This window comes from Triticum urartu, chromosome 3A (assembly GCF_056163025.1).
Source record: "Triticum urartu cultivar PI428250 chromosome 3A, HENAU_Tu73, whole genome shotgun sequence".
Classification (NCBI taxonomy): domain Eukaryota; kingdom Viridiplantae; phylum Streptophyta; class Magnoliopsida; order Poales; family Poaceae; genus Triticum; species Triticum urartu.
In genome coordinates, this window is record NC_141875.1 from 13,633,789 (window position 1) to 13,645,350 (window position 11,562).

At 48.3% G+C, this 11,562-nt stretch overlaps 2 protein-coding genes across 2 annotated transcripts; one reads left to right on the forward strand and one right to left on the reverse strand.

The window, feature by feature from the left end:
- Positions 1 to 2,902: 2,902 nt before the first annotated feature.
- On the reverse strand, positions 2,903 to 4,106 carry LOC147977808 (uncharacterized). Its single transcript, XM_087516457.1, has 2 exons — positions 3,696 to 4,106; positions 2,903 to 3,577 (listed from the first exon to the last, which is right to left on the reverse strand). The coding sequence occupies exons 1-2, from the start codon at positions 4,104 to 4,106 to the stop codon at positions 2,903 to 2,905; spliced, it is 1,086 nt and encodes a 361-aa protein (XP_087372583.1).
- Positions 4,107 to 7,529: 3,423 nt separating this feature from the next.
- Positions 7,530 to 11,272, forward strand: LOC125547624 (putative ubiquitin-conjugating enzyme E2 23). The gene is made up of 6 exons (XM_087516458.1): positions 7,530 to 8,137; positions 8,228 to 9,364; positions 9,464 to 9,589; positions 9,812 to 10,198; positions 10,438 to 10,519; positions 10,593 to 11,272. Exons 1-6 carry the CDS (start codon positions 7,661 to 7,663, stop codon positions 11,270 to 11,272), a joined length of 2,889 nt encoding a protein of 962 aa, XP_087372584.1. The 5' UTR covers positions 7,530 to 7,660.
- Positions 11,273 to 11,562: the final 290 nt, after the last annotated feature.

Genomic DNA, 11,562 nt, shown 5'->3' on the forward strand with positions numbered 1-11,562 from the left:
CCAAACCAGCATGAGGGACTAAACTTATCCGGTTTTAAAAGTCGAGGGACTAAGTTTTGCTGGTTTGAAGTTAAAGGACCATTTCTCTACTTTCAATAGAGTCAAGGGACCAAAAGTATACTTTTCTCCTAAAAAAGGAAGAACAATCACAAATGAAAGAAGCTGGAATAAGTAAGTTGTTTATTTCCCTCAATATGCAGACACCCCAAGGACGAGTCCGATCCGAGAATAAATTTTTGAACAAACCCGATCGGATCAAATCAAACAACCTATTTCTAAGCAACTTCCTTCTCTAGTGACCTTCAAAACTTAATGCAGATCATGACGTCATTCGATTGTAAGGCGTTTGCGGAAACCGTGTTCCATCCTCAGTGTGGGGAAGGTAGTAACCAAGACCTGTTCAGACTATTTTTAAATAAGAACAAAAGAAATGATCGCAGGGTGTGTGTGTGTGTGGGGGGGGGGGGGGGGGGGGGAGTTGACCCCTGTGCCATCAGCACATCCCCCCTAACACTGTTTTCAAATACATGTTTTGAACAATTTTTAAATATGTGTTAAATATTTTTCAAATGCGAACTTGTTATGTAGCTTCTTTAGAAGATTTTTTTTATATAGCTTGGTTTTCATTTGTAATGGTAGAAGTTATCCTAATTACGAACTCGTTAGTGTGATGAATGGGGCTTCTCTTGGTTATGCAAAGTAGCTTTGGATGTACAGATTAATTATTAAAGTACCAATGGAAGATCAGTAAATATCTTGGAACTCAAAATAATATTTGCTAAGTTCGAGTAGTTAGTAAGATGAATATTACCGTTGAACTAGTATCTGGTCCAAGAGCTGTGGTAGTACAAACCCTTATAACTTCACCTGGTTTCGGTTCTCTGCATTGCATAAATGCTAAATTTGCCATATCTCCATTGCCAGATCGGTAACATTTAACTTCAAGATTTTGCATGGTTTTCGTCTCTTACAAAAATCAGGGATTTTTCTGTCAAAGAAAAAATCAGTAAAAAAATGGAAGGGAAACCTCAACCCCTTCAGTTTAGAAAACAAAATTCCTACAATGTTTTGAAGAAACCTGATCGGATCCGATCAACTCTACCTATCTCTAAGCAACTGCTCCATGCTCTTTAATTAACTGGAGTAAGTAGATTGAGGTTGTGTTTGGTTCAGCTATGTAGCTGGTTCATTGTTTTTTGATATAGCTCACCATTCATGCCGAATTGCAGCTATGTAGCTTGTTATCATTATAATGGTAGAAGACAGTTGTTATGAGTTTAGAAGACAAGTGGTCTGTTATGTAACTTGTTATCATTTATAATGGTAGACTTTATTCAAACTCCCAAAGAGTGTCATGAATGAGTCTGCCTCTTGGTTATGCGAAACAACTTTGGATGTAGTACTCATTAACTAAAGTACCAATGGAAGATCAGTAAATATCTTGGAACTCAAAATTGTATTTGTTAAGTTTGAGTAGTTAGAAAGATGAATATTACCGTTGAACTAGTATTTGACCCAACAGCTGTGGTAGTACAAACCCTTATATTTTCACCTGGTTTCTGTTCTCTGCATTGCATAAACGCTAAATTTGCCATATCTCCATTGCCAGATCAGTAACATTTATCTTCAAGATTTTGCATGGTTTCTCCTCTCTAAGAAATATTAGTGATTTTTCTGTTAAAGAAAATATCAGTAAAAAAAGGGAAGGGAAACCTCAATCCCTTCCGTTTAGAAGACAAAATTCCTATAAATTTTTGAAGAAACATGTGATCGGATCCGATCAACTCTACCTACCTCTAAGCAAGTGCTCCATGCTCTTTAATTAAGTGGAGGAAGTAGAGTGAGGCTGTGTTTGGTTCAGATATGTAGCTAGTTCATTGTTTTGATATAGCTCACCATTTATGCCGAATGGCAGCCATGTAGCTTGTTATCATTTATAATGGTATAGAAGACAATTGTTATGAGTTTATAATACAAGTGCTCTGTTATGTAGCTTGTTCTCTAGGCCGAAAGGCAAGTCCCAATAATTGTGGCGTTAGACATTTGCATGAGATTGTCGTCAATGGCAGACCTCTGTGCAAAACTCCGCCAAGAAAGTTGTAGTGAATTGGTCCACGGCATCTGAGTTTAGACTCTTGTAAAGACACTATGTGGCAGCTGGATGCGGCTATTGTGTCATGGACGGTTGTGCGTCGATCGGGGCAATTCAGCCCCTTGACGTTCCAGCACAGGAAAATGATAGGGTTTTCTAACATCTCGACACAACAAAGACTCCAGGCTGCATATGGAAGCTGACAATGAAGACGAAGCCTCTCTCTACAATAGCCTTCTTTTTCTTGTCGTTTGCTTATCGTTTTGGTTATGTAATAAGAATTTGATACTGCGATGGTCCTTTAGTGTCTGTGGATATCGGGACTGTAAGTTTAGCCTTGGTCGTCTTCAGGTTAGTGTCCACCTAGCGTCTGTGCTGGGGTAAAGACCTGTTTTGTGTGAGTTGCTGGGAGGGAGGGAGGGATGGCTAGTAGCGCTAGCCATGTCTAGCAGTTCCCTCATGCTTGTGTAGTTCTCTTAAGACACGGTGGTTTCTTTACATGAAAATCAGAGAGAGAGAGAGAGAGAGAGAGAGAGAGAGAGAGAGAGAGAGAGAGAGAGAGAGAGAGAGAGAGAGAGAGAGAGAGAGAGCACACTCTTTTTCAAAAAAGAAGAAGAAAAATATCAAAACACACAGACTGGTACAAGCTTGGGGCTATCCATTAAGGGAAATTTAGAAAAATCTTGTGCTTGATTCAGTCACTTAGATGGTGGTTCCTAACAGAAGATGAACAAGAGTTTAAACTTTTGTATGATGACAAGGTGAACAAGAGCTTTCGTGCATCTCTATTCTAGAGAGATCTTGTTTAGATTAGGTCCGTGCGGGCAGCCTCCAGATGCACACATTGACGAGGTGCCGGTGCCGCCCGGCCTCCGGCACGGTGACAAAGATCCTATTCCCGTCGTCCATCCCTCGCCGCAGTGAGGAGCTCCACACGGGCGCCTGCATCCGCCACGCCGCGCCCGGTGGCTTCACCTCGTACGAGAACTCCGCCTCCGCCGCTGCCGCGTTGTCAGGCCGCATGCGGATCACGGACATCGACGTGCCGTCGTCGTCAGCGTGCGCTCTCCGCACGCGGCTGAGGTCAAGGTGGAACAGCTCGCCGTCGTCGGCGCGGAGGAGGGCGTGACGGTGCGGGTTCACGTCCACCAAGACCTCCTCGCCGTAGGTGAGGTGGTGGAGGCGCCACGCGTGGCGTCCGGTGAGGTGCTCCTCGAGCGCGTCAGGATGGGCGCCGGGGACGAAGGCGCGTTTGCAGACCGGGCAGAAGCAGGGCTCGTACCGGCAGGAGCGCTCGTGGTCCTCCACGCCGAGCCGCGGCAGGGACGCGGCGCAGCCGTGCTCGCGGTTGGGGCATGCGAAGCGGACGGACCGGATCATCGTGGCGACGGCGCGGCTGCGGGTGTACTCCTTGGAGCCGCAGCGGATGCACGGCATGCGGTCCAAATCGTGGCAACGGTGGCAGGTCAGGTGCCCGTCGCCGCACTGCGACATGAAACCATATGATCAGGAGTTCAGGACATGAAAAATCAAGAAAATGAGTACGTACGTAGTAGATGGATTGGTTGCTGTTAGGTTAGGCTCGGTGGATGAAGGTACGTACCTCGTAGACGGGAGAGGAGAGAAGGCCGTGGCACAAGGCGCAGTTGAAGAGGTCGTCGTAGTTGTCGATCCGCACGGTGAACTCGTTGTCAGCGGCGGCACGATGGCTCCGGCTCCTGCTTGGGCTTCTGCTACGGCTGTGTCTCGGACTCCGGCTCCTGCTCCTGCTCCGGTAGCTTCTTCGCGAACGCCGACGGCTGTTGCTGCTACGGCCGCTGCTACTATCGCTACTGCTACTGCTGCTACGGCTGATGCTGGAACTGCTGCTACGGCCGCAGCTACTATCGCTGCTACTGCTGCTCCGACGATGTGGTTCTTCCTCGTCTTCGCTGACATCGCTCCGCCACCGACGGCGGTGGCGCCTCGGCGATCGGGCGCGCCTCATCGCCGGGTAGTCGCTGTCGCTGCTCATCTACCGTAAAATCCGTCTGTAACTTTTCTTCGCGATTGATCAATCTGGGACTTGGTCTCATCGGCACAATCGATTTTATAAGCAGATCCTTAGAGATAGGTCGGTCGATTGATCGGATCCGATCTGGTTTCTTCAAAATTTCTTAAACTATTTTGTCTTCGGGTCGGACTCATCCTTTGGGTGGGCGTTCAGTTCTTCCTTTACTATACGGGAAAATCCATGATTTCTGTACACCGGGAGGCAAGTACTAATAAATAAGAAAGATTCTTGTCGTCTTCTTCAGACAACGTGGTTAGGGCATCTCGTCGTGATGCACGATGGCCAGATTTGCTGTCAGGTACTTCATATTTGTTTAAACGCTCAACACTGACGGCGGCGGCTCCAGAGCATTGGTCCCTAGAGGCTAGATTTTATCGTGTGCAACCAAAAAGACTAGTAAGGTTTGTCGTAACAGTGCTGACAAACCTTACTAGTCTTTCTGGTTGCGCATGATAATTAAAAGATAATGTGCTAGATTTTATTTTTTGTATTTTTGAGTAAACATGACTGAAAAGAAAAGTGTGTATAAAAGTTGGTAGACTGTATGGAGGCTGTTAGGATGATCAAAGAAGGACATAGGAACAAGTCCAAGTATGCTTTCATCATTAGAGGGATAATTAGTAGTATGGGAAAAAGAAGTTCTTGCATTCCTCATACTCGTCGAAGCTGTAATAATGTTAGTAATGTCTTGGCTAATTTTGATAGGGTGTACTGCCAGACTATGGTTTGGCTAGGCTCTGGATCAAATGAGGCCATGAAACTTGTAGAACGAGATTGTAACATTTAAACTCTGAGTAATGCAAGAATTTATTCACACAAAAAATACATAAAAATGTGGTGAGTAACATAATCATTTGAAAATTTTCACAATGACATATTTCATGCTCATGCCGAACATATTAGATGTGTTGATTTTATATAGGCAGTACCTACGATTTCCATAGACAGAGGGATACCCTCTAGATCTTATGGCTAATAGTCTGTTTGTAGGTCGAGATTCTTTCTGCACCATCAAAAATTAAGTGTGAACACAAAGATTCAAGCGTGATGACAACTGTCATATGTAGGGCCCATTTTATTCCTCCTATAAATATTTGCAACAATACACTACAAGCATTTTCCACTTTCTGTCAATGCGGCAGTTTACTTACAAGATTGAATCCAACTAACGCACACCCCTCCCTCTATTGGCTACCAATCTAATCTGGGCAAAAGTAAACAAGCATCCGAAGAGAAATTTGCATTCATAAACCAAACATAAAGGCATCCATAAATCTAAACATTAAGCACATGATCAAGCTCAGAGCTAGGAACTAAATCAGATTAATCATAATTATGTAGCGCATCTCATATGTCTATTGTCTACTAATTATTTTTATACACTTGAAAAACAACTCTTGGCCGACACCATGGATTCGCTTCCTCTCTACTTGTCGGCTGCAAATCCTAGTGCCTTGATTGTGTGTGTGTGTGTGTGTGTGTGTGTGAGAGAGAGAGAGAGAGAGAGAGAGATTGGGGGAGGGAGCTCCGTCAGCTACGTCCAGACTAATGAACTTGAGGAGGATCGAAGCAAGACAAACTCGAAAAAGAAACGCCACCATCTGCCCGAGCGTTGTGTCTGCAAGGACTAAAAAGCCCTAATCTATAAACTACTAATCGGAGCAGAGGCACCGGGATTCACCTCCCCGCCACCAACCGCTGAAGCGGCAGACGAATCCACGACCCGTCGGTGAAGTCTGGAGGAGAGAGTTTGTCCTAGCCATCTAAGGTCAGGGGAAGAAACTATTAAGATGGGTTCTGCATCTCCCGAAAGAGTGTACTTCGCTCTCTCCATCTACCTTGCCATGGGACGGCGCTGCACGTCGCATGAGGCGGTGGGAATTTTCGATCGGGTGATGAGGAGAGACGAACGCATGCGAGACGCCTATGATCTGTCAATTTTGAAAAAGAAAAGAAAATGTATTGCTATTGTAGAAGGAACAGAAACCGCCGAGCGAAGCCTGGCCGGCTGGGCAGCGGCGAGGCTTCTCCCCATCCTTTTCCTCTTGGCTGGCGCGGGACAACAAGATCGAGAGGAGCGTCGGGCGAACGTGGGGTTCGGCGGCACAACAAGCGGGTCTCCCGGCGTCGTCGTGCGCGGTGCGGTGGTGGCGGCCTGCGTATCGCGAGGTGGTGGCTGCGTTGGGCATGCTCGGTGGTCGCGGGTGCCGCCGGATCCAGATCAGATCCATCTGGATCCTGTCTTCGGACTCCGTCGGCCACCGCGGGGTGGTGATGGTCATCACTGGCCACGTCGGACCGCTGGTTTCGGCGTCTGGAGATCTACAACGGGTTCTTCTCGATCCTCATGGCGGGTCGAGCTCAATGGCTCTTGCATCTCCGTAGGTTTTGGATCGTGGCTCGTTGCCGGATCTGAAGCAGACAGAGGTTTGGTGGCATAGGATGGGGACCGGAGAAAACTTTGGTTGGCTAGGCCGACCCGGCATCGGCGACGTCACTCGATGCTGTTACCCTCCGTGGAGGCAAAGCCGAGGTCTCTCCTATCCACCTCCGAACCCCTCCCGGACGAAAGTCCAAAATTCAGTCTGGATTGGGCGGCGGCGGCGGCGTCCTGCGCGTCGTATCCTCCATGAAGGCGCCGTCTTGGGAGGACCTGCTGTTCGGGGGAGAGATGCTATGGATGGTGGGCTCCGAGTACCTCCAGTAGTGGCGACGGTGTGGAGGTTGCCAGGTGGTGCGGCGTTGTATCTACCGCATAGATGACGATGGGTTTTGGCGGCATGGTGCAGCTGCATATCGACGACGGATGCGGCTGGATGGACGAGCGCAGGGCGGTGGAGCTGTCTGGCGCCATGGTGGCGTCGACGGCAGCGAGACCGAGCAAGCTAGATACAGCAGTATAACACTGAAGATGGATTGGTGGCAGGTGGATGCGGCGGCCTCATACCCGGCAGGCATCCTGGTTGAGGAGTGCACCGGACTGGTGGGTACCCCATACCCGGCAGGCGTCCTGGTTGAGGAGTGCACCGGACTGGTGGGTACCCCATACCCGGCAGGCGTCCTGGTTGGGACCTCATGCCTTAGATGTTAGATTTGGATACAAGGTCTGTTTGGTATTAGGCCCATACTATCAGCGCCCCTTCATCAACTGGTTAGGAGTAGCGACAAATGTTGTCTATACGGTGGCTTTAGTATTATTACTGTTGGATGACTTTGTAAGGTCTTGTGTAAACTACTAATAAAATGGATGCATCTACTGTCCAGATGCAGAGGCCAAGGATCCTACTCCTTAAAAAAACAAAACCTCATCCGTATAAGGCTAGAACTCAGGAGCATTTTTTTTGTATATATACAGTTTCCGTCGTGTGCGATCGATCTGTTCGAATTAATTAAGCAGGCCGTGGTACTTGTCCGAGTAGTATAGGAATTCTAATACGATCCGTACGTGGTATATAGCATAAGGCCGCCAGCTTCTGGTACGTACGTACGTGCTCTCGCCGGAAAAGTCGGTTACGATGGACGTCGTCCCCGCGGCGGCATCTCGCAATCTTTACCTGCTCGACCTCGTGAGTTCCGGCCCGAAGCTCATCCACCGTGGCCTCGTTCTCCCGGACGGCGAGGTGGACAACATCTACCTCCCTGTCGACACGTTCCAGCTCTTACGAATCGATGACACTGTCGTGTATAAGAACATCGGCGACATCACGGTGGTTGACAGGAGCCACCTGTACCCCGGACAGGTGGTCGGGTCGGCCTCCGACATGGGCGGCCAAATCGGCGTCGTCACCGGCGTCAACACCATGCTCAACCTGGCCAAGCTCGACAACAAAGGCCTGCCAATCAAGGTCATCAGGGGAGTGTCCCCATCTAGCCTGCGGCGCATCAGGAGCCTCAACCTTGGCGACTTTGTCGTGTCCGGGCCATGGCTCGGCCGCGTCGTGGAGGTGTCGATCGACATCGATGTGTTGTTCGATGACGGAGCCGTCTGCAGGGTCAGCGATGCGGAGTCCAAGAACCTGGTGGGAGTGTGTGTGAACAGACACACCAGGCATCGCTGCCAAATGAACAGTATACTCCACCAGGGGCAGTCTGTCGGCGGGCCAGACGCTTGTTCAATCTTCAAGGCGGCGCGGTGGCTTAATGGCTGTTGGCATCCTGAACAAGACCTAGGAACCATCATGAAGCTGGAGACGTCTGGCGTCCTCGTCTACTGGGTTGCATCAATGCATTGTGGCACTGACAAGGAGCTACTGGAGGCATCCGCTCCTCCGGCCTACCAGAACCCAGACGATCTAACATTCTTCTGTGCCTCGTACAACTGCTGCTGGGGGCTTGCTGACCGCTGTTTTTTTCTTGAAACTAGTTCCAACGAAGGGGGTGGAGCTTGCTCTCCTGATCAACATGATGATGATAATGATGATGATAGTAATGATGATGAGGATGAGGAGGAGGAGGAGGAATATAACGCATGCTCAGAGGACAATCAAGAAGAGTGTGAAGCATCAACCTCTCAGGTGCTACCTCCCACGAAGCAGAAAGATGCGAGGTTTTATCGGAAGCAGCTAAGGAAGCTTGTCTTTGAGGGCCATAGACGGGCGCCACGGTCACAAGTCATGAGACATGTAGAGGTGGAGTTTCCCATGCTCGTCGCCAACACGCGCACCACCGTAGACGTGGTATGGCAAGACGGCACGCGGAAACAAGGCATACCTTCAGCGACCATCTTCCCCTTTGGGATCTGGAATGAGCAAGAGTTCTTCCCCGGACAACATGTTGTCGCCAACGTTCTTCCTATTAATGCCGCCGTTGACGCTACTGCTGACGTGACAATTACTAGTGTCAACAACGACATTGCCGCATCCGGAACTGGACCAGCGGAGCGTGTCGGCATTGTCAAGAGCATGCAACATGAGGACCAGACGGTTTGTGTATCATGGTTCAAGACGCCAGGGCATCCTGATGAGGCTATGTTGGTCGAGTGCGATGATACCGTCAGTGCTTATGACCTAAGATTGGACTCTAATCACTCTGCTTACTATGGTGATATTGTCATTCGTATCATACCATCGGTACCAACAGATGACGGTGAAAGTGCACCCTTGTTACAGGGAAACAAGAAGAAAAATGCCGTTCCCGCCGATCTTTCATGGGTGGGGCGGGTAGTTGAACTTCCTAATGGGCACGTCCAAGTCAATTGGGGTGATGGTAGCATGTCAACGGTACGTGGGTAGTTTCTAGTACCTTTCTTAGATCTACAACTATGTTACATTCTCTACTAAACTCATTAGTTGTTGTTGATTTGTTTGGGCGAGCTGCAGGTATCGCCTCATGAGATCGTTGTCATCAAAGATGAGCACTACATGGAGCTATGGCTTGAAATGGGTGACTGGGTAGAGGACAATGGCATCGATGAAGCACCCGAAGAACCGGTTGCTGCCAACACGGTATATTTCTATCTTTGTAAACATTATCCACTTGGGGACTATTTTGGTTTCTCCTGGTAGGCACCAAATTAAGTACTATTTATACCATGATAGATGATTATATGGATGGATTCACCTCAACTGATGTGCCTACATGTGTTTTTACCCGAAACTGTAGGAATTTCTTCCCACAGTTATTTTTGTACCTCAAATGATGTGGCTATATGTGTTATCTGATTTTAGGACATTGATCTTCAGAATCTAGATAACTATGTCGAAAGTGTCAGCCCGACAATGTCAAGGACAAGACTTTTAGGTTTGTCATTCCGGTCTTTGCTTCAATTGACCAGCGACACGGTGGCTCGAGGTAAAGGATACTTGATGAACTGGCGGTCATCGTCGTCGTCGTTGCCAAGCTCAGAGTTACCCACGCCCGCAAACGATGATAGTATCGGTGGTGCTGCAGTGGAGACCAGCGATGCTGCTGTAGATGTGAGCAGCCACGGTTTTGACGGTGGGCCGAAGGCTGCAGGTGCTACCTGTTGCTTCGATAAATCGTTGTGCTTTCCACGTTTCGATGTACTGCAGATCAGCCCTCTGGATCACCACTACCTTGACACTACGGACCAGGTAATTATATATGTTAGAAAATGACGAGGAACGTAGGTAATTATTAAGGTTAGAGTAAGGAAGGTTTACATGCACAATATGATTAGTCTAACGCTGGAATCGATTTTACGGCATTTGTTTTTTAGTGCAAAACTAAACTCCCTGACTTAAAATTAGTAAATGACCACACAACATGTTGCAAGTCATTACAAAACGTATTTTACTAAAGTATAACTTTAATCAACACTCTTTTTTTCAAGGAAATGCAGGGCGCTAGTCGTGCGAAGAGTTGGGCTAAAGCAGTGCAAAAGGAATGGAAAATTCTGGAGAACGACTTACCAGGTATGTGAGTGTAGCTCAAAATATACGGTCCATATGCATGGATACAAATGAATAGCCACTTATTTAATTGCAGAAACCATTTACGTGCGAGCGTTCGAGGACCGCATGGATCTGCTCCAGGTGGTGATGATGGGCGCAAGCGGGACACCGTATCATGACGGCCTCTTCTTCTTCGATCTGCAGCTACCTCCTTCGTACCCGAATGCCCCACCACAAGTGTATTACCACTCCTTCGGCCTACGCCTCAATCCAAACCTCTACGAGTCTGGTACAGTGTGCCTCAGCCTGCTAAACACATTCGGTGGCGAGGGCACCGAGGTCTGGTCCTCGACGGAGTCAAGCCTCCTCCAAGTTGTTGTCTCCATCCAGGGCCTTGTCCTCAATGACAAACCATACTACAATGAGACTGGCTACGAGACAATGGTCGACAAACCGGAGGGCCGCCGCAATGCGCTGCCCTACAGTGAGAATGCTTACCTGCTCACCCTCCGGACCATGCTACACCTTTTACGTCGGCCACCTCGGGGATTTGAGGAATTCATTAAGGAACACTCCCGCCATCGGGGAAGGTTTGTGCTCGGGGCATGCAACGCGTGGCTGCAGGGAAATATTGTCGACAATGCTCATGCCACTGAAGTGAGTAGGAAGCAGCCGTGCTCGGCTGGGTTAAGGCTTGCACTCACCAAGGTAGTGCCAAGCCTCGTGGCAGCCTTCACAGAGATCCGAGCCGAGGGGTGCGAAGAGTACCAGTAGTTGTGAATCAAATTGCCATGTCCTCTCAGCAACGCACTAGACAGACGAGTTCTGGTTGGCTCTTTTCATTATTTGTTCCTTTTACCGGCTGCATAATTGTGCCTGACTGACCAAGCCAGTTTCCATCTCACACAAGCTGCTAAGCTTGCAGGCATGTGCAGTGTAAAGGCGAGCAATTTCTGCATATATTGATTGTCTCTGCAGAAGAACTTTTTTGGCCTCTACGGTTCTACCAAAAGGATTTGAAGCAAACGCTCGTTGCAATATAGATGATGCTTCTGTATTTATGA